At 41.3% G+C, this 22,826-nt stretch overlaps 4 protein-coding genes across 7 annotated transcripts; 2 read left to right on the top strand and 2 right to left on the bottom strand.

Annotated features, from left to right (window-relative positions):
* Positions 1-438: 438 nt before the first annotated feature.
* Positions 439-11,577, bottom strand: fbxo9 (F-box protein 9). Of its 2 annotated transcripts, XM_052080547.1 has the most exons (14): positions 11,433-11,577; positions 10,163-10,226; positions 5,683-5,754; positions 5,402-5,518; positions 5,274-5,331; positions 4,983-5,079; positions 4,139-4,269; positions 3,925-4,039; positions 1,977-2,095; positions 1,814-1,904; positions 1,620-1,715; positions 1,384-1,477; positions 1,086-1,240; positions 439-789 (listed from the first exon to the last, which is right to left on the bottom strand). In XM_052080547.1, exons 4-14 carry the CDS (start codon positions 5,486-5,488, stop codon positions 681-683), a joined length of 1,152 nt encoding a protein of 383 aa, XP_051936507.1. In that variant the 5' UTR covers positions 5,489-5,518; positions 5,683-5,754; positions 10,163-10,226; positions 11,433-11,577; the 3' UTR covers positions 439-680. The 2 variants fall into 2 exon arrangements, with proteins under 2 accessions (XP_051936507.1, XP_051936506.1); XM_052080546.1 differs by lacking the exons at positions 10,163-10,226; positions 11,433-11,577 and adding an exon at positions 7,279-7,478.
* Positions 8,196-15,055, top strand: LOC127610391 (serine/threonine-protein kinase ICK-like). Of its 3 annotated transcripts, none has more exons than XM_052080534.1 (14): positions 8,196-8,386; positions 9,593-9,860; positions 9,996-10,050; positions 10,902-11,023; positions 11,102-11,181; positions 11,261-11,594; positions 11,673-11,844; positions 11,961-12,128; positions 12,487-12,852; positions 12,994-13,199; positions 13,414-13,556; positions 13,620-13,736; positions 14,274-14,381; positions 14,461-15,055. In XM_052080534.1, the coding sequence occupies exons 2-14, from the start codon at positions 9,760-9,762 to the stop codon at positions 14,604-14,606; spliced, it is 2,118 nt and encodes a 705-aa protein (XP_051936494.1). In that variant the 5' UTR covers positions 8,196-8,386; positions 9,593-9,759; the 3' UTR covers positions 14,607-15,055. The 3 variants fall into 3 exon arrangements, with proteins under 3 accessions (XP_051936494.1, XP_051936493.1, XP_051936495.1); XM_052080535.1 differs by having other exon boundaries at positions 8,199-8,386; positions 11,261-11,393; XM_052080533.1 differs by having other exon boundaries at positions 11,261-11,844.
* Positions 15,056-16,104: 1,049 nt separating this feature from the next.
* gsta.1 (glutathione S-transferase, alpha tandem duplicate 1) lies at positions 16,105-19,513 on the top strand. The gene is made up of 7 exons (XM_052080549.1): positions 16,105-16,220; positions 16,311-16,407; positions 17,430-17,481; positions 17,678-17,810; positions 18,869-19,004; positions 19,075-19,200; positions 19,301-19,513. Exons 2-7 carry the CDS (start codon positions 16,321-16,323, stop codon positions 19,436-19,438), a joined length of 672 nt encoding a protein of 223 aa, XP_051936509.1. The 5' UTR covers positions 16,105-16,220; positions 16,311-16,320; the 3' UTR covers positions 19,439-19,513.
* On the bottom strand, positions 19,501-22,052 carry tmem14a (transmembrane protein 14A). The gene is made up of 5 exons (XM_052080551.1): positions 21,930-22,052; positions 20,961-21,043; positions 20,765-20,866; positions 20,273-20,360; positions 19,501-20,173 (listed from the first exon to the last, which is right to left on the bottom strand). Exons 2-5 carry the CDS (start codon positions 21,034-21,036, stop codon positions 20,131-20,133), a joined length of 309 nt encoding a protein of 102 aa, XP_051936511.1. The 5' UTR covers positions 21,037-21,043; positions 21,930-22,052; the 3' UTR covers positions 19,501-20,130.
* Between the last annotated feature and the right edge of the window lie 774 nt (positions 22,053-22,826).

The following is a 22,826-nucleotide window of genomic DNA, read 5'->3' as shown; positions in this document are numbered from 1 at the left end:
TGTTGGAATGCCATTATACAGATAGACATTATGTACTCACTTTCATCCAGACTGGGGTGACATGACATGAGAGATCAATAACGGGAACACTGGTGAACACGCCAGCAATAAACTCACAGTACATTATCAGCAATACACTCTTAGGCTTTTAAAATGCAATTGTTGTCAGGATTTGGAACATTATTATAGACACGTGGTCACAACTCTGCACCTACATTCAATAATTTTTGCTTGAAATAATTGAATCTCAATTTAAAACCGCTTCTTCCCTCTCTATAAATCCTGTTTGATCCGTCCGTGTTCCGTTCTCAGGAAAAAAAAAGGGATTATAATAACAGCTGACGTGTCTCGTGTTGATATTTGAGAACACTGCGATATGACGTACAATGCGTACTATGCATGATTAGAACATGCTGTCAAATGAAACAATTGAAACAATCGTGTCATCACTTTATTTGAAGGAGAAAAGTGCACCTTGAGACAAAACCAGTATGAACATTCATTGGCGGGAACATGTGAACTGGAGCTGCTCGTTACGTAGTGCTCAACCACTAAGCAACATTACTGAAAATCACAAGAATAACTTGAGTTATTGTCACGTGCAAGCGTGTTTAGTTTTGACGTTGCTTTTTTAAGTGACGCATCAACCGGTGGTCTTTGTAGGTGATCGTGCGGGATTCTTAGAGTGGCTGATCTGAGAATGCGGTGTAACTCTTGACGCGTCCGAAGATGAAAGGCGTGTACATCTTGTTAAGGTCAAAAGCGCTGATAACAGTTTCTCCAGTCAGTCTAAAAAAAGAATATTGAAAATGTATTTTGAAATGTTCCTCTTTTTTTTGTAGTGGTTCAATATTCTGGGATTTAAAATAAATAAATCTGTGAAACATGTCATGCTTTTTAATTGATATATTGTCCATGGGCGTCTGCATCTGACAAAACGTTTATATTCATGCTTGAATGACACTTTCCATTCATCCTTCCAATTTGGAATATTTCCCAAATCGCTCATCTTAACGTCCCATGGTAATTTACCCAAAATGTTCCACCACTTTGCAACAACCCTCTTTGTGTGTGGCAGGTCTTACTTGTAAGTGATGTGGCAGGAATGGTGGAACCACGCCAGCTTATTGAAACTCTGGCGCCCCCCAGAGGACAGAAGAAGTCCCACGTGAAAAGTGTGCTCGGCCTCCGGGGCGGGGTTCCGCCTGCAGAACCGATTCTTTTGCATCTCGGACGATTTCTGGACGCAGGTAGACACACATAAGGACAAATTATTTAATTCATCAACATGTTACAAAAAGCAGTTTACTTTGTCAAATTAAAACAAACATAACGTTTCATTCAAGAACTAAAATCCTCGTTGAAACCACAGAATACTCTCACCTCCTCCTTTCTCTTGCGGACGACAGCGTAAACTTTGGTTTGGTTGTCCGTCTCCTGGGACAGACGGAAGTGACCGAACTTGACGGCGTCCAATCTGCAGAAGCAACACAGATGCCTATTGAAATAATGACACTTTCACTGACTGAGATGCATGCCATGTTTCTCACTCAGAGCTCTGAAGATGGTTAAAATTCCTCCCGGGTGAGGGAGGAAAACTTGCTACAACCCGGCCCCACCTGACGTTTTGAGTGCGTAAGCGAGGGACAATCGAGAGAGGCTCCTCAGGTGTGGTCAACATGAGCACGGTGCCATCAGGGAAAAAGCGCAGGTACCTGACAACACACATAAACAAGCACAAATATATTGACCTACTAGTTGACAAGAGCAAAAATAGTAACCGCGCGTGTGTGTGTGTGTGTCCCAAATCAACCTGTAGAAGTCGACATGATGCCAAGGTCGGTAGAAGCCATCCAGAGATTGCTCTCCCTGACGAATATACGACGTCCTGCTGATGTAGACACCTGCTCGGACAATGTGAGAATTACTTTCTTTTTTCTACCTCCCACTGAAGCATTGCCACAGTGCATAAATACCATCGAAACGGACACGGGGCCTCTGCAAGAACATCTCTCTCCAAGACAGGAAGTGTCCCAACTTGGTGCAGTTCCGTCCCCACACTCTTTGACAGGCCGAACGCCAAATCTCCGGATCCCTGCCATACACATGAAAAGGGAACCATCAAGGAGTGTGTGTGAAGGAATCAGTTATTCTCAAATTGACATCCTCTGGCTCCCTCTAGTGGTTCGTGAAAAAAATCACTGTATTAGAGTGACTTAAACGTGTTTTAATGCAGTACACTACATTTGTTAAGCACAGATCAGTCGTATTTACCCTTTGAACAACACAATTGAATTTCGCCTTTCAAAACTGAACACCTATTAGAGGCATTATTTAAAATGTAATTTGTTTAAAAACATATTTGAGTAAAATGTTATTTCAATATGTGTAATTTTAATGTATATTACATTTCATACATAATGTTAATTTCCGCAGTGTGGGACCAAAAAATGATATATTATGTTATATCTTATATCTAAGCAAAGTGTTAATGTCCTACTTTGCATCGTGTTAGAGTGGCTTCCAATCTTATAAGTGGCTCATCAGCTAGTTCCTGCGGAAGGCTGGTAAGGTGGTGGTTCGCCGCCCTCCGGGCGGCTCATCAGCTAGTTCCTGCAGAAGGCTGGCAAGGTGGGCCTTCGGCCCACAAAAGTGTTGTTGCTTGGTTCAACTTTTTGTTCATCTTCATTGCTTATCGCGAAAATAAAGAGATGTTTAGCTCTACTAAATAACTAACAATTTTATTGCAATGCTTGTGGGTAGACAACATTTTTTCGCTAAGATGCCCGCGCGATCGTAGTGAGCCACTGCCTGAGCGGCGCAGTGGCGGCGCGCAGCGGCGCGGTGAAGTAGGTACGTTTTGAAAAGGGACAGACGGAAGGACAGACCGCGTGCGGGACGACGCGCAATATATAAGATATAGAGAGAAGATAACTTTTACGGAGCCTCTTCTGCATTTGAAATACACTTGGGCCTCCTACGGTCCTGTATTTTAACCTTGGTCATCATGGTGGTACGTGGTGCAAAACGTTTGACAAGCACTGCAATACAGTATGTGCAGGCACGCCATTAGTCAAATCGTAACCATGATCAAAATATAGGTGCTTTGTAGTCAGCATTAGCATGTAGCGTCAGGGCTATCTGCACTTCCGCACTCACAATCGGTTTTTAAAGGTCGCCTTTATTTTTAACTACTTTGTTGTATTTTCAACACATAAAATTTAGATGACATTCGTGGTTGACATTTGTTTGTTTGGTTTGTTTATTGAACATAAAACATATACAGTAATAATTTGACAGAAAATAAGGTAGATAAAAAAGTAAAAGAAAGAAATCAGTCTTCATTCAACACAGTTATTATGTTCAAGGGAGTAGGATGAAGTAAAAAAACTTATCTAGTCCTACCCCGTTATGTGTTTATATCTACTAAATCATTTTTATATCAATCAGAAAAGAAAAAGTAATAAGAAGTCTCCATTAAGGCTCATACTTTACCCTTAACCGTGATATTTTCACAACTTTTGGTTTGTATCGGGATTATATACATCCTCACCCTGGCACTCTTGTGTCAATTTTCTCTTGTATTCATAATGGATATTGCAATACCTTTCTCTATTTATCAACTTAGTTCTGATTTATCATTATATTTAATGTTTAGAATTTATCATTTTAACTCTGATTGGTGTAGGTTGTTTGTACTATTTTTTTGAATTTGTTTTTGAACTCACATGCTGTACTTGTGACAGTAACGGAGAATATTCAGACAGAGATTAAAGAGTGTTTCATTCATTGTAATTTCAATCAAGCCGTGCTGAATTGTATGAAAATGGTCAAACATTACTTTAAACCTGTACAGATTTTATGATGTTGACAGTTTTTTTTTTTTAAACCAACATGATAGAATACAGTGTAAGCGGTGCTGACCTTGCACAAATGTAAAAGCCGCGGCACACCAATGACAGCTGCTCCAGGGCTCGCATGTCCAGGTCGCGCGACACGACCCAACGAAATATGTACATGATGATCTCCCGTGGCAAGGCTACGGTCATGTGGGAACACATCACCAAGTTGAGCATGGGGTGATTATCTCGGGAGAGGGAGTGGGGGGACAATATAACATGATGAGGATGCCCGCTACCTGATAGATGCACCTGAGATTTTTCCACCTCAGGGGGGCAAATCTTGGGAAAGGAAGTTGCCAAAGTGAGCTGCTGCTCAAAGTAGGCAACCAGATCCTCAATCTCGCCATCGGCGTCTCTCTCCTCCCTGCTGTGATACAACATATGAATGAATCTGTGAAAGTGAGAACTTCTCCTTTGCCGAGATAATGCAATACGGTATAGCCAGACATTTTAGAGTAACCTTTCATTGTGGGCAGGCTACGGCGCACTTGAATAATAATCATGCTGTCTAATCAGCATCTCGATATGCCTGATCTGTGAGATGGGATGGATTATCTCGACTAAGGTGCTCTATGATATAGTTTGGCAGATTTGCGGATTTCTCCATTGTGAGACAAATAAAAATTATCTTATCTTCTTATATTGTCAACAGTACTGGAGAGAACTAGGCCTTTCGTGTCCATAGAAACATTTAGATCACTTGAGTTCGGCTCAAGGAAAATGAGAGTAAAAACAAAAGTGGGGCATTCATATTTTTGTATAGACTCTACTTTAACTAATATATTTTCAGACCATAACAACACCAGACATTCAGTACCCCTCAAAAGTGTGGGGAAGATTAAAAAATGTACCGGTACGCATTTTTGAAAGCAAGGCATTGTTTTTTTCAGTTAATTCATTCATTAAAAAGGCCAGACATTGTTAACGTGGTTGAGAAAAAAAAGCACTGTGCTTTTCTTAAAAAAATGAATGACATTTCTAAGTGTGCTCCAAAACTGTGAATGGCAGTACATATTTGCAACAAAGTTGGTGACGCCAAACTTTTGTGTATCACTGTGTCAATAATGTCAAGCGTCTTACTAGTTTCCCTCAACTTGATCAGCTTCATGGTGGCTGTAGTTGATCTTTGATTCAATATCGGGCACAAGCTGCATAGCCAGGCGGTAGAACTTGATAGCTGCCATCAACAACAAAAAAGTTCTTATCATAAAATATAGATATAAACGTCGCCTGTGCAGTTAATAAATGACACGCGGAATTGACGAGGAAACACATTGGTATTCATGTGGAGTGGTGGTTAGCATGTCTGCTTCACAGTTCAGTGGTTTGGGGTTCAAACACCTCTTTGCGGCTTAGGACTGGCTGACTCACCTTCATAGAACGCTCCATTCTGCTCTTCCTGAACAGCTCTCAAGTACAGCTCTGCTGCCTGACAGGAAGAATCTTTCAAAAAGACTCACTCAACAGAACAGGTCCAGTCAAATATGGTGGGGACGTACCTCTTCCTCCCGAGCAATTTCTTGCGCCCTCCTCTGACCTGAGGCTCGCAGCAGCCTCGTATCGCAGCTCGGTTTGAGTTCGGACATCCACTTAGCTCGGAAAGCATTGAGCTGCAACTGCAGTTGAATCATTACATGTTAGACATCTGCTAATGGTGAATATTTTAGGGCTACTTATCCATTTTTAAACAATACATTATACATGATGTTAAAGTGGAATGAGCGTCATCCCAAACAATGTAGAAACAGTGATTTATGCTGAGCAAGGCTATTTATTTTACCTCAAGATTTGGGCCGTCAGAACCCTCATCTTCCTCCTCCAGCGTGCCACCAACATCCACATTTTCTTCAGCCTATTAAAAGTGGACAAACATTAACCAAAGACATTTATCACCGTGACCCTAAAGCTGATAAAAGAACAAATTTGGACAAACAACCATTTGACTGTCTACTTTAAACCAGTGATTCCCAACCAAGGTGTCAATTACTCGATTTCCCTGAATTCATCTGTAAATTATTTATTCAGTAGAACTATATATTTGTTGATCTAGTGATGCCAATGGTGTTACAGTGACAGGCAGAACAACTAAATGGTCATCCATAAGATGGTAGACGGTGCAGTTGTCAATTAATATGATAATTGGTTAGTTGTGGATTCATTTTGACCGATCTCGTATCCACTCCCCACCATCCATACAACAGAATAAGTCATGGCTTCCAGCGCATGAGCATATCAGCTTTGTGTTCAACTAAAGACGAAGATTTTACACTGATTGACATTGTTGTTTGGTAGTGTGTCATATTTATTTTTTGTCATGTAAATTATGGGACTTGGCTCGAGAAGCACTGGTGTAAACACACTATTTTTTTGTCATGTAAATTGTGTGGCCCGACTACTTTACCCTTACTATTCATTTATTGCCGACAGTATATTTAGAAAAGTCTTGACCTATAATTAACATTTTATATACATACAAATTGTGCATGATTTATATCACAATAGTCTTTATTAAATGGGTAATTTCTTTCATTACAATAATACAATATCCACATCATATTGCTCTAGTGTATTTTGTCATGTGCCACATCTATAATTTTGTAGGTATACATTGAGCAGCTCGTTAACTTTCACAACTAACCAATAGCGACCCTGAGCTTTATATGAACTGATCTTGATCAGTTTACTGCCCTGATTTCTCCAAACCCCCTCAAGGAGCCTCACCTGCCTGTTGGGCCGCTACTGGAATCTTTCGTTCTGCTGCCAAGCCGATCGGCTATCAGCGGGTGACTACTCATACTCGGTGTTGTTACCCAGGAGTTATATTAAAGCGCCCTTGTATGCCCGGAAATGTGCTGCACAAGTCTTGAGCTTCTATCATTAGTACGATCATGATGATGATGATGACTGTTATTATTATTATTATTCGTATTATTATTCTTATTATTATTATTATAAGAGTCATTAGATAGAAAATGAGAAAAAATGAATTCAACTAGAATCAGTAACCTCGAGTCATCGTTTGTGCATTACTATGATATGATTGACAATCTACACAGACGTCATGGGGGAGGAGGAAAAACGCTATTTTCAGCGGGCACGTTGGTATTTTTGTTGATCATGTTGTGACAGTAACTTAAAAAAACACTAAAGCAATTGTGTTATTAGGCCAATGTTATTGGACTTGGTAAGTTGGTATTCAAATGTGTTCAAATGAAACACTGCTAAATACGTTCCAGTATTTCACAACTTAACTAGTTAGTCGCTTGTGGACATGAATGTTACTTGCAGACAAGTGACGACAGACGTGTTGGCTAAAGTTAGCTAAGTGCTAGCTAGACGACTAGCTTGCTAATGGGGAACACGCGCGGTGACATACCATAACAACTTGTCCAAGAAAGTCCTTTTAGTAAACACGTGTCTTCACCAACGTTCGGCAAGGCGTTTACAGGTCACGGTCGGAGAAACGGACCACACAGCAAACATATTTACGAGCTCGCAAGAACGCAGCCATTTCGATGGAAGGTCCGAGCTGAGCCTGGAGACTGAGAGTCAAGTAATCCGGAAGTCGCGCACCTGTATGCCTTATTTGGATTGTCACTGTTTAACTTTGTACATGCCAACTTTACGAAATGAAGTCAAGTAGGTTATTTTACGACAAAAAAATCTTAACACCTCGAGTGACCTCGGGTCAACGTTAATGTTTTCCTCACACTTTTCGAATGAATTGTGCAAACGACACATTTACAACTGGCAATTTACACTCTCAACCATGGTAGTATATAAAATAATACCTTTGTGGTACGAACATTTCCATCAACGCGAATTTTATTGTGAGATTCTGGGGAAATCCTTTCTGTCTGGGTAAACAGGATAAAAACGATTTTTTAAAATTAACCACACTCAAAATAGTTCACACTCACTCATTTCCGCATAAGGGACATAACTCAAAAGTCCCGCCCTATTACATGCATTTGTACTTCACGTTTTTCAAACCGACGAGTTGTTGCTGTATATACAGTAGTACAGTATTTAATCCCTGCATCATATTCCAATTTATTATTGAAATGGGTCTTCACATGAACTTTAGATTCAAGAGTTGCTCGCTGTAATTCTTCTGCCTTCATACATACCTGCCTTCATACAACATTTTAAGGGCTGAACATGCATTTAATAATTTGTTGTAAAAACACTCAAGTCGAACACATCGTGACGAGGAAGATTACTATTAAATTCAACATTGTGTCTTTGGTATCAATGACGAGCTGTGATTTGTTGTGAAGGTGCAACAAATATCGCATTCAAACATCGCGAGATTTGGGTGAATCCGCTCCCAGCGAGATTGGGCCTGGTTTTGATTGCATTTATATTGTGTGAAGAACACACAGGAGATGGAGATGTCCACAGCTAACCCGTGAAGGTGTAGTTTTGCTACAATTTGTTGCTCATGTTTGACTATGTGCTCGTGTGTAAGTGAGGCGAGGAAGGTGAGAAATGTTTTGCTGTTTTAATTTTAACACCGCTCGAGGGTCTGTTTGGTTCTGTTGCATACAGTAGCGCTGTTTGTTTTCTGTCCAGTGGATCGGAGTCAACCACTTCGTGTGTTCCAATTTGCTTCACAAAACTAGGACCGTTCAACCAAAACGTAACACAAATTACATGGTTGGGGGGAAAAAAACAAGCGACGACGAATACATTCACGGGATTTGCATAATTGTGCTAACTCTATGTTTGCTGGCTTTAAATGAAAAATGTTTAGACATTATTGTTATGAATAGAATGTGTGTACGCTTGTTCGCGCAGGTCCCGTTACTCTTGTCCAAGTACCGGACATGCGCCACATGACGCTGAAACGGCGCTACATTTCATTAAGTGAAGTGACCCAACTCCCCTCTGCAGCCGATTTAGTTGAATCTGGACATCGTAATCCCCTCGAAGGGAGGATTTGATGTAAAGCTCTTATGATGAACAATGAAGTGGCAAAACAGTCGCATTTGCCCTGATGTGTGGTTCCATCCATGCATTATCCAAATTGCTTATCCTCACGAGGCTCGCGGACCTGCTGAAGCCTATCCCAGCTGTCTTTGGGCAGTTGGCGGGGTACACCCTGCACTGGTTGCCAGCCAAGCACATATAGACAAGGAACCATGCACACACACAACCACACTAAGGGGCAATATAGGGTGTTCAATTAACCTACTACGCATGTTTTTGGAATGTGGGAGGAAACCGGAGAACCCTATATTTACACAAGAAGGCCGGAGCCACGATTCAAATGCTTGACCTCTGTACTGTGAGGCGGACATGCTAACCAGTCGTCCACTGTGCCGCCATGTGTGTTTCCATTGTAGCTTAGTCCCTGTCATGCTTGTATACAGGATGGGGCAAAAGTAAGTACTGTAGGAGATGAATGGAACAGAAGAGGTCAGAAAGTATGGTGGGGAAAAAAGGAAGGCAGAAACGTTGGTTTCAACCAAGTAAGGATACAAATTAGAGATGAGAGCATTATAAAGCTTCTCTAAAAGAAGGAGATGTTCTGGAAATAAGCAATGGGGTCAGGTGGTAAGCAATGCCAAAAACAAAACAAAAAAAAACCCATAAATGTAATACAATGAAAAAAGTTTAAAATGTAGTCCGTAATTGATCTCATGCAGTATGCTAAGAATCATTTTCCTATGCTTCCCCCACCCCAGCCGGGAGGAGTCAAGCGCATGACACAATGAGTCCTCCAGCTCTACCTGTGGACTTGCGGTGTTGTCACAGGACCTTTAGCTGGATTCAGCAGCAGCAGGCAAGCAAATCTCAGCTCCCAACCCAATTGACCTCTTCCCCAGGGTGAGGGTATGGACAGACGAGCACAATGAACAGATACAGCACCCTCAAACAACTCGGGGACGGCACATATGGCTCAGTCATTCTCGGACGCAACCTGGAGTCCGGAGAGCTTGTGGCCATTAAGAAGTGAGTGTGTGTGTGGTTTGTTTAAACTTGAACTGTGGACTGCGTTGTCTAACTGTAAAGTGAACTCAAATAATGCTTGGCAACGAGAGCATCAATGAGAATATCTTGGTAACCTGAAGTATGTTTTGCATTTAGAATGAAAAGAAAGTTCTACTCGTGGGAAGAATGCATGAATCTCCGTGAAGTTAAGGTCGGTAATGCTGTCTGTTGCACAGTTGCACGTTTTTCCATGATTTGCATAACACAAATACAATTCAGAAGAAGAGCAAAGGAAAATAATTGCATTGTGTTTTTGCACTTACTGTATTTTAACGACCAGAGGGTGCACCATATTTAGAGGCCCGGTGTCAGTTACAGATGCTCTTTCTGTATTAAACACATACACAAGACGCACTATGTTAATGGAAGCAGGCCTGATAAAACGTACGCCACATTAAACCCCCACCCTAATCTTTTGAGACCTTTAGTCTTCAGGCAGTCTGCGTGTGTTGGTAAAGGTGTCTACCACAACACATGGTGGTAGACGAGCCCAGATAATCACTTCAGCGGCACCACATTATTTTTCTCCTGAGGTGAAAAGCCAGGACTGGCATTTATTTATTCAAGTGGACCCTTTTGTCTGTATTTGAGAAGTGAACTATACATTGACGGACGCTGGAGTGATGTGAAACACTCAGTTTGTTGTGCTTTCTTTTCACACTCAGACAGAATGTTACACTCAACCCACAGCGGCTCTTAAGAGTCAAAGGTGATTCTCGTGTGTTATTGTCAGCTCTTTCCCCCCCACCTTGAACTTGTGGACCCCGTTTCTGAGAGCTTGACTTTTTAAAGCTGTTGGAGATTTATCCGGCTCAAAACTACGACAGCATGTCAAGTCATCAAAAGGAAAAATCCCAGTATGGCCTCCTCACTAAAATGTAGCATGATGAAACCTGAATCATCCCTGTGCATCCTGCCTTGCGATAACAATTTTACCTTGTTTTTAACTGCACGTCCGTATGTACGTAATTTGATGCTGAAAGACTTGTCTTATCATTTCAGTCTTTAAAGAAGCTCAACCATGCTAATGTGATTAAGCTGAAGGAGGTCATCAGGGAGAATGACCACTTGTACTTTATCTTTGAGTACATGAAAGAAAACCTGTATCAGCTAATGAAAGACAGGTACTGTATGCCAACGGCATTTGGAAATTCTCACTTCTCTACATTTAGTGGGGGTATTTTTCTTCCTTCTTGCTTCAGGACTCGGTTGTTCCCAGAATCTGCTGTTCGAAATATCATGTTTCAGATCCTCCAGGGCCTTGCATTCATTCATAAACATGGTTTGTTGTACCACAGCACCTTTGAAATACTCAGTTAAAACCCATGTAACGAGATACGGTAATTGGGCATCTCTTTTAGGATTTTTTCACAGAGACATGAAGCCTGAGAATCTTCTGTGCATGGGCCCAGAGTTGGTGAAGATAGCCGATTTTGGCCTCGCCCGTGAAATAAGATCTCGACCACCGTACACAGACTATGTGTCAACCAGATGGCAAGTGAATATTGTCTTGAAAATTCATGTATCACTCACTGGCAAATTAGGTGGCTCCGGTCTCTGCTCCTTCTTAAAAAGAGGGATCCAGCACCCCGTTCTGACAATCCAGAGGCACTGTCCCCGATGTCCAGAATGTACCCTGCCTCTTGCCCCAAGTCAGCTAGGATATGTTCCAGCTCACCCTGAGGAAGACGAGCAGTTAAAACAAACAGACAAATTTAAAAAAATAATAAATCCAACCAGTATATGGGGAATTAAGAATGTATTTCTGGACAGGTACCGAGCACCAGAGGTCCTCCTCAGATCCATATCCTACAGTTCCCCCATAGACCAATGGGCAGTGGGCTGCATCATGGCAGAGCTTTATACCCTCAGGCCTTTATTCCCGGGCTCCAGTGAGGTGGACACCATATTCAAGATTTGCCAAGTTTTGGGTACACCAAAGAAGGTAACATTTTCAGTGTGTGAGCTGGATCGAATTAAAGTGTAGCTGAAATGAAATTCAGTTTTAATTTGATCACAAATATGAGTGTAACATGGAGGTCTTTATCATTTTCCATCTAGAATGATTGGTCGGAGGGATTCCAGCTAGCCAGTGCCATGCATTTCCGATGGCCTCAGTGTGTTCCCAGTAATCTGAAGACACTGATTCCGAATGCCAGTCCTGAAGCCATCCACCTGATGACTGACCTGCTTCAATGGGACCCCAAGAAAAGACCAACGTCTGCTCAGGTAAGCCCTGAGGGAATTTACATTTGTGTTCAATTCTGGCAGTCGAGGGTATATACAGATGTAATGTACAGCTGTGTGAATGACAATTCATATCGGGTGGAACTTGCTCTTAAAACAAAATAAAAATCAATAATTTAAGAGAAACGGGAAGAACAAATGCAGCGCTCCTGGAACATACTAATAATGCACACAATTTTGACATCTTCTGTAGGTGTTATATTGTGGGCTCAAACAGCTTGTTGGTATTTCTATTCATTTCAATGGGGAACGATGATTTGAGATACAATAATTGCTTTTGTACTGTATCGTCAGTTTATTTCAAAAGCAAAAATATTGACTTGTACGATATCGTGTGCAGGCTCTCAGGTACTCGTACTTCCACGTGGGCCAGGCTTTGGGTACCCCTCAGCAGATCCTCGAGCAGGGCAGACCCCAGTCTCATCCGTTCCCCCCGCCGCCACCATTATTACAGTCCCAACAGACTCCACAGCAGCAACCGTTACATCTGAGGCCTGTGCCTCCCTCTCAGCCACCGCCAGCGCACAACCAACACTGCACCCCCTCCAGGCCTGTGCAGCAGCTCCAGCCCTCCCCAGCCCCGCCAGCGGCATACCAACGGCACATGGAGCTGGTTCGAGAGCAGCAACCGAAGCACCTTCTCAAGCAGGAACCCAGAGAAGGAACACCACAAATTAATTTACCTTACATTCTTGACAAGAGCAAGGTGAGACTCTCCACGGTCACATTTCAGACCTAGGCTCCATATTTTCTACTTGTGCCACTACATATATTTGCAATGTTTCTCTATATTTTTATACAGATACAAATGTCTCTGTCCCATTCAATTTTATTTTTCTATTCACAGACGAGGCAGGAAAGTGACAACACAAACCCGCTGACCTATCAGATGAAAGCAAAGGGCGGGCGTCGCCGCTGGGGTCACAGCACAGGACACCTTAAAGAGGACGAGTGGGACGACTACGAAGACACTGAATTGACGCCATCGAATATTCTGGGAAAAAGCAACTCTTCTAAAGAGAAGTTCAGACAGGCAGATGAACCACTTAGAAGGTGAGACGATTGATTCACAAAGTTAATGTTGTTTTCTTTTTTTTCTCTCCTTCTTTCAGATTATTAGTTTAACTCTAAATCATACCACTTTCAGCTTTGCAGGTTACATTTTGCGTACCTCATGTGTAGTACTACATGATGCTGAGCTCGACTGAGTATATATGTTGCATGATTAAAGGAATACATTCCCCAACTAGTGTCCTGTGCCCCACAGATATAGCGACATTCTGGACTTCAGTCACCCTAATGGCAAAGAAGAAGCACCTTTAAACCTCAACAAAGCTTCGGGCTACCAGGAATCAGCAAGGACTGTGTCTGCCAAACAACACTACCTGAGGCAGTCTCGATATTTACCAGGTATCAATTTATAAATGCAATGCCATTATGTTTGTTTTTAAAATCATTCTCCATGTGCCTCAGGGATCACCACAAAGAAAAACGTGACCATAAACGTGAATAAAGACATGTCTGGAAGCCATCTTTGGGGCAACAGCAGTATACCATTTGGTGGCACACTACCAAGCAGAGGTCTTCATGGTAATCTCACTGTAATCATTGCATCTGCTGACACCATTTGTCGCATTCAAATGTATGTAAAATGAGAACAAAAGTCATTACATCATACGCGCTCCCACTTATCTGTACCGTATCGAATTGAATCAAACTGTATAGAATTGTTTCGTTCTCAAATCAAACCTTTCTTGAATCATTGAACACCCCATGTATCGAAAACTGTATAGAATTGTCTTTTGTGGAGAGATGCAAACCCCCGATTTCTTTACAAGTAAATACAAAAAAAACGTTTATTAAATGTAGTGGACAGTTATTAGAATATAACATGTAATAAAGCTATGAATGAATACTTTTTACTTTGCCCCATCTGTTTAAATTTAGTGCAGTTGTACTTGAGAGTTTGACATTTGTACTACTGAAAAATGAAAACCACCCAAGCTGGGATTTGTTTTGAATGTTGTTTTGTCATTGTAATTCTCAAATATTCCAACTAATTACAGTCAGTCAATTAAGTATATTTTATTTATTGTATTTGCTGTCTTTCTTTGGGGGCTTGAAAAGGCACAAATACAATTCCAGCGGGAAGCTTGCCAAGATTTTACACAAAAGATGTCGGTTCTGCTGGTCACAGAGGTCATCAGGGTCCTTCTTTGGAATCAACAGCATCAAGTTAGGATTCTTCATTATTATTATTATTAATTTTAATGTTTTATTGTGCACTAATTGCATGCCCATTTTTTTTTTTTAGATTATGCAACATGGCGATCCACTCGGAGCCAGAGGACCCCCTCCACCAATGTGCCAAACAAAAGCCCCCCTTGTCTGTTACCACGTGTACCGGTACAGAGCATCCATGGGCGAATCGACTGGTCTGCCAAATATGGACACCGCTAGTGGCCTGGAAGACACTCTTTAATTTACCTCCCAAAGAGTAATCAAACGGTGTCCATATATCTTAACAGCAATAATGTTTGCTTCACGACACATAGCATGGACGTGTGTGTGTGTGTGTGTGCACGTGTGGTTACATGCCATCCCCCCAAAAAAACGAAAGAAAAATTGCACCTCTGTAATATAATTATATACTCTCCTTTCTGGCTGTTGTTACATATTGTTTTGTATGAATTATTATTGGACCTGTTTACCAACATGTAAAAATGAAATGCATATTATGGGGGTACTGTGAGTTGTTTACAAACAATGGATTACTTTGCTACTGTATATTACTTTCTATAAATATGTGGCTACTGTATATTACTTTCTATAAATAAGTTGCTATTTTTTTACTTTAATGCTGATGTAGTTTGCATGTTTTTTTTCTCCAAATAAAGTCATGGCAGTGACTTAGCTTTCCACTTGTGTTACATTGTTGTGATACAGTATACCATTATTGAACATTCAATGGACATGTTTTTCAAATTACATTTTGACATGTACCCAATGGTGGCAAATATCGGTTTTAAAAGTTGAGCTCTCTATGGCATTAATGTTGCTAATTCGTTTTGTATTTGTTTTAACATGCAGGATTTATTTCATATTATTTTCTGTTTACTCACTTTAATGTGTAAGCATTTTAAAAAATCTATACAGTACATGTTTTAAGAAACCAAAATTAGCAACAAATTAGCAAGAGTTAATTTCAGTATAAAAGACTCTTATAAAAGAGTCGCCCACATGCCACCAAAATATGATGTATAAACTGTATTTAGTTTGACACAATCAGAAAAAAAGGAAGGCAGACTGCCACATGCAGCGCCGCAATTGGATGTGTCTGAAGCTTGGAGCTTGACTTCCCTACGTTTCTCCTACAAAAGAAAAAAAGGAAGGCAGACTGCCACATGCAGCGCCGCAATTGGATGTGTCTGAAGCTTGGAGCTTGACTTCCCTACGTTTCTCCTACAAATGGGCCTTGAGCTTGTTTGGAGGTTCTAGCAGGGGAGCGCAGCTACTGGTATACCGATGAGTGGTCGTCCGTCGGGGGGACGTCGTCCGCTGCCACCGAGCGCTGAGCTTCGGGAGGGACACACATGGAACGGTGAGGGAGGAAGGGGACACCCGCCTAGCCAGCCAGATCAGCCGAATCAACCCTAGCGATCAATGGGGTGACAGATGTCGCAGCCAGATCGCCCTCACATCCGACAGTAAAATTCAGAGCCAAGGCTACATATAGCCTACTTAAACTGAAAGTCTCACGATTACGGTGTCGATTAATTTTCGCGTTTCTGGTGTAATTACCACGTAAGATCAGAAAAAAATCACATTTTATTCTTAACGTGTGTCGACAGACCGCGATCGACTTAAAAATAAAGAGCAGTAAGCCAGGGAAAGCACTTTCCCAGCATGCTTAGGGGAAAATGAAATATGCTAATTTCAGGCCTTTCTATTGGTTAGCCTCTGCCAATAACATTCGACGGGTTTAAACACTCCTCACGCCTTCCCTTACAAATGGAATTTGGAAATTGCAAAATCTGCCCACTCTTCATCCAGAACATTGAGGAGGTGACGCATGTAAGTATGGGAAATAATGTTAAACGTCGTATTTTTAGTTGTGAAAGTTGTTCTTTTTTTCCACCCACCATATTTCTTTTCAACTTTCAGACCAACAGCCATGAGTGAAAGGGTAAAGCTGCACTACTTCAATGGGAGAGGGAAAATGGAGTCAATCCGCTGGCTGCTCACCGTTGCAGGAGTGGAGGTGCGTGAGTCTTGATGCCAAAGCTACCACATCAATTGGCTGTATACCACTGCCAATCATGACGATGAACACTACGTATTTTATTTTAATATCACAATCCATGCAGCATATTATCTCATTATGCTCTGAAATGAAAGTACAGGGAAAATAATTCAAGGTATTATTAGTCAATCTAATAATAACAAACAGAGAGAGCAGCTGAGTACATTGGTGCCACTCTTTCTATCCATTTTCTAATCCGCTTATCATCACAAGGGTCGGGTCGCAGGCGTGCTGGATCCTGCCCAAGCTGTGTTGGGGAAGTAGGCGGGGGACACCCTGAACTAGTTGCCAGCCAATCGCAGGGCACACATAGACGAACAACCTCACATTCACACTTGGGACAAAGTGTTCCATTAACCTACCATGCATGTTTTTGGAATGTGGAGGAAAACCCACACAGGCAGTGGCAGAACATTCAAACCACACACAGGAAGGCTGGACCCAGAATCGAACCCTGCACCTTTGCACTGTGAGACGGACGTGCAAACCAGTCCTCCACCGTGCCGCCATCACTTTTTTAAATCAAATAATATTGAGAAAGTTCTTAACAACATTATTACATTAGCTTCCATAAATATGTAGCACTTCACTCTTCTGTCAGCTCACCCCCAACCATCTCGATGGGGTTTAAATCTGTAGACTTTGTGTGTCCACTCCTTTTATTCACATTTACCATTTTGGTTTAGAAGTCACTAATACCAAGTTTTCAAGCCCCGATCTACCTCCATTGTTGCAGAACGGCTTTGAATGCTCAACTCATCTCTTTTTTTTTCCTGAAAAATATATGTATGTACAGTTCTGAAATGTACATTATTTATCATTCTGGATAGTATACCACTTTCCCGTGTATCATTTCAAACTCTTCATTGGACTAGAAACTCATGATTTTCAGGAATGCACTGGAGAAATGTATGCATTGTAAACCATTTGACGGGTAGTACTCCTACGTTATTAACTTTTGTACTACTTGACGTCCACAGTTTGATGAGTTCCTTCTGACCACCCGAGAACAGTACGTCAAACTGCTAAATGGTGAGTGACTTCATGTGTGTGGGAATTGGTCACTGTGTTCTTTAAATCATGTTGATTCATCACTTGGTTTACCTCAACTAAACAAATGACTCACCTGAGATTAGCCATAGCAATGAAATGGCACAAATGACCTTTGCACAGGTGAACTTGGTCCCAATGACTCAGCTTGTTTTTGTGGGTGTGGCTCTCTCTGCAGATGGAGACCTCATGTTTCAGCAGGTCCCACTGGTGGAAATCGACGGAATGAAGCTCATTCAAACAAAGGCCATCTTGAATTACATTGCAGAAAAGTACAATCTGCATGGAAAAGACATCAAAGATCGTGTTAAGTATGAACCACAAATCGAATAATTTTGAAATAGTGGAACCTCTAATGTTTCCAACTGGGAATTTATTTTATTTTATTTCTTGATTTATTTCATTGGGACAGTCAACACAAGAATAAGCAGTGTAAATGCGCAGGATAATATCAATATAAAAAAAAACAATATAAATAATCAGTTTCTGTCATCATTAGCTGAATTTCTTTTATTAGTATTCATGAGTTTTAGACAAGTGAATAGAATAAAGCTACTCAACCTTTGTTGATATGGGGATGGAACATTTTTGTTTCATCCGATATATCGATTAATCGCCAAAATACTTGAGAGATTAATGAGATTATTGAAATATTCATTAGCTGCAGTGGTTTATCCAAGTCCTTTCCTCAATCTAGCTCATTATAGAACTTCATGATTTCCTAGGAATATTATTGTTCTCATATGACAATAGAAACACTTATTAATAGTGTTGCATATTTAAGTAAGGCGGCCCGGTAGTCCAGTGGGTAGCACGTCGGCTTCCCAGTGCAGAGGTACCGGGTTCGATTCCAGCTCCGGCCTCCCTGTGTGGAGTTTGCATGTTCTCCCCGGTCTTGCGTGGGTTTTCTCCGGGTGCTCCGGTTTCCTCCCACATTCCAAAAACATGCGTGGCAGGTTGATTGAACACTCTAAATTGTCCCTAGGTGTGAGTGTGAGTGCGAATGGTTGTTCGTTTCTGTGTGCCCTGCGATTGGCTGGCAACCGATTCAGGGTGTCCCCTGCCTACTGCCCGAAGACAGCTGGGATAGGCTCCAGCACCCCCCGCGACCCTGGTGAGGATCAAGCGGCTCGGAAGATGAATGAATGAATGAATATTTAAGTAATATTATGAGCTGGAGTGCTGTTTTACGTCTTTTTGTCCCTATTTATATTTAAATGGCGAGCCCTTCACATTAATAGTACAGTGTGATCTGATGGAATAAAACAGCATAAAAATTCCAGATGAATACATAATATACATAATATCAGGTTCCACTGTGTTGTTGAATGCTTCATTAGAGCCAATTTAACATTGACCTATCCTTCAGAATCAACATGTACTCCGAAGGACTAATGGACCTCATGGAAATGATCATGATACTGCCCTTCGCTCAAGACCCAAAGTCCAAACTGGGCAACATCGAAACCAAAGCAAAGGAGCGCTACCTGCCCGTGTTTGAAAAGGTAGCATCACATAAGGCATAAGAAGTTGGCCTTCTCTAGGCTCGCTGTTTAAAAGATTGGTTGTGTGCAGCAACTGTTGAGCCACATTTACCTGGTGGGAGGTCGGCTGAGTCTTGCGGACGTGCTTCTGATGGAATGCACGCTCATGCTGGAGGAAAAGTTTGTGGGGATCCTTGCAGACTTCCCTAATGTCAAGGTGTGTAAGTGACAAATGAGTCAATCTAACTAGGCGTGTGTAGACTTTTGAGATCAACTGTAAGTGCAGGTGTGACATTCCTAGTGGTGTCTCCTTTTAGGCTTTTCAGGGCCGCATGTCAAGAAATGAGGCCATCGCCAGATTCCTGCAGCCGGGAAGCAAGAGGAAGCCTCAACCAGATGACATTTACATCAAAAGCGTCAAGGAGGTCCTTAACTTAAACATAACATTTCCATAAAATGCTCTAATGGTGTTGAAAAGCAGAAATGACTCTGAATGTGTCGCCCATTAAAAGGTCCATTCTCTCTTCAAACATTGCACCATTTATTGATTTCACCAAACAAATCATGCGGCGGTGGTTTGTTCAGTCAAAATCTCTTGGTCCATTAGGAAATCAATGATGCAGTTTCCTCTGTGATTGATCTAACATCTATTTAGCTTTTGTTCAAACATCACTGAAGACAGTCTCCATCTCAGACATTTTTTCATCTGTCCAAAATTTAAGTATGAATTCTTGTAGTATTCCAATTACATATTGAAGCAGGTTTGCTGAAACCTTTTTTTCCTACTCTAGGAGTAGGCAATTCATTTTTATAAGGTCCTCTGAGGGCCTTAGTACATCTTTCTATCAAAATCTGGTGCTACAATCAAACAAATGTATATTTCTTCTTTGTTGTGAGCATGTGTCAGTTCAATTTTGATTTTTTTTAAGCATTGCTGTTTTTTCATGGCGGGCAGGATCAGATGCTCGCCATAGGCTCCTCTGCGCCCCCTCTCTAGATTCTTGCATCTCTAGATTCTTGCAAAGCATGAAGCTGCTCGGAATTCAAGCAAAATTGTCATAAAGTAAAAAATGTTGGATTTGTGTTGTCAAAATCAAACTTGGAATCATGTATCATGTCAAACTGCTCGTCTGCATCCTCTCTTCAATCACACCACCATCTGGAGCAAAAGTCGGAACACCATCAACAAACTGCAGAAAGAAAGCGGCCAACATTACACAACCTCGAAACCAGTGAGACAAGTGTTTACAATGTGTCTTATGGATCACGTCAGAGTTTAAAATTCTGACCTTAGAACCGTCATAATTCCAGCTGGCACCAGTTTGCCTGACTTCTTATACCTGGTCCCCATGACCACCGCAAGGAGCCCAGACGCAACTGATAAAACAGAATTGCGGTAACTTTGAACAATTGAATGCCTCATGACTGACACGCATACATTGTGTCTTGTGCCAACCGAATAACCAGGGCCGGCTTGACTATTACACAACAGAGGCAAAGGTTATGGTTGCCGTAGCCTTCCGTTAGTGGGCGCACTAAAATTTTCTTGACTTTTCTTTGATGACTTGCTTCTGAATGATTAGCCTCAACATGGTACGATAGTCATTAAATAACCACTTTCATATTTTTGCAACTTTATTCCACGGAGGGGTCTTAACAGTTTTTGGATCATTTGTAGCGATTAGGCCAAGGTAAACCGACTGGGTTTACATTACCCGAGTCCACAGACAAGTGTCTGAACTCGTGCGAGAGTGTGAGTACGTTTTCCACCCGATACTTACACAGTGACACCTTGATGTCGGTGGGCTTGTTGGAGATGTTGTAAGCGCCATAAGCAGACAGTCCACTAAAGACCAAGCCGGCCATCAGAGACATGACGCTGCCTTCAAAAGACACACGATAATGATCACGACTTCAACATTGTTTTTTGCTTTCGCCTGTCAAAGATAACACTGACGGAGCAACACTACTCTCAACCTTTTCTCTTGTATCCCATATATCCTCCCAGCAAGATGGTCGCTGCATAGCCATATCCAATCCAGTCGATGGCCATTTAAGAGCTGCGACAACAGTTCATATTGATTAGGTTTCATATCAATGTAACATTTAAAACATGAAACACAATCAAACATATCAGGGTGAAACTTGTGGGTATCCATACAGCCTTTGCAGATTTTTTTAAAAATCTTTTTTTTTTTTTCATGCACAGTACATTAATTTTTCAAGTACACTTTAGTTGTACAGTTTCTTTTTAAGTAGGAGTACTATAAAATACGTTTGTATTTAATGTTCGTTTTTAACAATTTATTAATTGTAATATTCAGGTGCAATGCATTTGGATTTAATGATTGTTTTAAGTTGTTTTTCATTTCCTATATTTAAGCACAGCCTTAGTTTTTATCTGTGCACAATGTTACAGTATCTTGCCAGTATAATAAGTGTTGATGACTGAGCTGAGGTGCCCGAACAAGGTGACGAAAGTTAAAGTTTAATACGTGGGGCTTAAATCTATGTTCCAAATGGACACAAGCTTTACTTAAAAAAATCAAAATAAACTACCATTCCTTGATCAGAGTAACCTTTTTTATGTTAGTTTTACCACGACACTGCAAAGCCTGTTGCAATTGGGGGCTCCTCGTGGTCGCAGGGCTCTAAGCAGGTGCTTCGTTCACTTTTATTTTGGGCCGGCTGTACAGAATTTGACATTAACGTGCCACCTCGAGGTGTATAGTAGATGCAGCATTTCAACAAAAATATATACTGTACTTTTTTGAGCGGTGACATTTTCTCGAGTTGACCGCTAGATGTTGCTATTTATTGAACATTATGACGCGACGCACACTCACTGTATCAACTACTGTATCCGGCGACTGTACAAACAAAATATTAACGATACGAACCGCCTGTAACGTAAAAAGTGCGTTTTCAGGCTTTATAAGTACATACCTTGCGTATAAACGATGCAAAAGTCCAGAAAAAAGGCTCCTATTTGACTACACTTCCTTGTTCATCAGGAAACAGTCGCACGCATGCGCTGTATAGTCAGTGCTACGTTCAAATACAGCAATAAAGTAGAAAATTTGCGGCTTCTAGTTTTACGCAACAAGTCGTTCGAAATGTATACAGCACAGGTATTCAGCCGTCAACTGCATGAAACAGTTTTAAATTCCCTCCAAATTGTCAAAGGCCACAGTTCAAGTTGAATAAAAATAGCCCCAAAGCATGATGCTGCCACCACCATCCTTCACCATAGTTTTGGTCCACTACGCTAAACATTCATTCATTCATACATCATCCGAGCCGCTTGATCCTCACTGGGGTCGCAGGGGGTACTGGAGCCTATCCCAGCTGTCTTCGGGCAGTAAGCGGGGTACACACAGGCAAATTCCACACAGAGAGGCCGGAGCTGGAATCGAACCCAGTACCTCTGCACTGTGAAGTCCACGTGCTAACCACTGGACTACAGGGCCGCCTAATGCGAAACATACCTTTCAGAATTATGGAGGAAAAGTTCATTAACAAAATCTCCCAAAACACATATGGAGAAGGTGGAGTTATGTAGACTTTTTACACATGGTGAGTACATTTTACTTTTATTTATATATTTAGATCGATTTAAAAAATCTAAATTTCATTTTCGCTTCACAATTAATTCTATTATTTAAAAAATAAAAAAGCTAATTGAAACTTAAAACCAATAAGTGAGAAGTATAAAACATGTTTTAATAAACTTTTTTTGGGGGGGGGGGGGGTTGCCCAATTAATGGACCGAATTTTACAGTGATGGCATCGGCTGCATTCGAATCGCTCAGCTACAGCTAGCCGTGATTCTGTACAGCATAA

This window comes from Hippocampus zosterae, chromosome 11, assembly GCF_025434085.1.
Source record: "Hippocampus zosterae strain Florida chromosome 11, ASM2543408v3, whole genome shotgun sequence".
NCBI lineage: Eukaryota > Metazoa > Chordata > Actinopteri > Syngnathiformes > Syngnathidae > Hippocampus > Hippocampus zosterae.
The sequence above is the reverse complement of the archived record's forward strand: the minus strand, read 5'-3'. Positions and strand labels throughout refer to the sequence as shown.

Bases quoted from the DNA above. Each gene is read 5' to 3' on its own strand.
- LOC127610391 (XM_052080533.1), top strand. From the start codon at position 9,760: ATGAACAGATACAGCACCCTCAAACAACTCGGGGACGGCACATATGGC. The intron at 11,182-11,260 runs GTTTGTTGTACC...CATCTCTTTTAG, and splicing joins TGCATTCATTCATAAACATG to GATTTTTTCACAGAGACATG. The intron at 13,557-13,619 runs GTATCAATTTAT...CATGTGCCTCAG, and splicing joins GCAGTCTCGATATTTACCAG to GGATCACCACAAAGAAAAAC.
- tmem14a (XM_052080551.1), bottom strand. From the start codon at position 21,036: ATGGCCATCGACTGGATTGGATATGGCTATGCAGCGACCATCTTGCTG. The intron at 20,867-20,960 runs GTTGAGAGTAGT...TGTCTTTTGAAG, and splicing joins TATGGGATACAAGAGAAAAG to GCAGCGTCATGTCTCTGATG. The intron at 20,174-20,272 runs GTCAGAATTTTA...TTCTTTCTGCAG, and splicing joins GGAATTATGACGGTTCTAAG to TTTGTTGATGGTGTTCCGAC.
- gsta.1 (XM_052080549.1), top strand. From the start codon at position 16,321: ATGAGTGAAAGGGTAAAGCTGCACTACTTCAATGGGAGAGGGAAAATG. The intron at 16,408-17,429 runs GTGCGTGAGTCT...TGACGTCCACAG, and splicing joins TCACCGTTGCAGGAGTGGAG to TTTGATGAGTTCCTTCTGAC. The intron at 17,482-17,677 runs GTGAGTGACTTC...CTCTCTCTGCAG, and splicing joins GTACGTCAAACTGCTAAATG to ATGGAGACCTCATGTTTCAG.
- fbxo9 (XM_052080546.1), bottom strand. The intron at 5,332-5,401 runs GTACGTCCCCAC...TCTTCCTGTCAG, and splicing joins AAATTGCTCGGGAGGAAGAG to GCAGCAGAGCTGTACTTGAG. The intron at 1,905-1,976 runs GTATTTATGCAC...TTGTCCGAGCAG, and splicing joins GCCCCGTGTCCGTTTCGATG to GTGTCTACATCAGCAGGACG.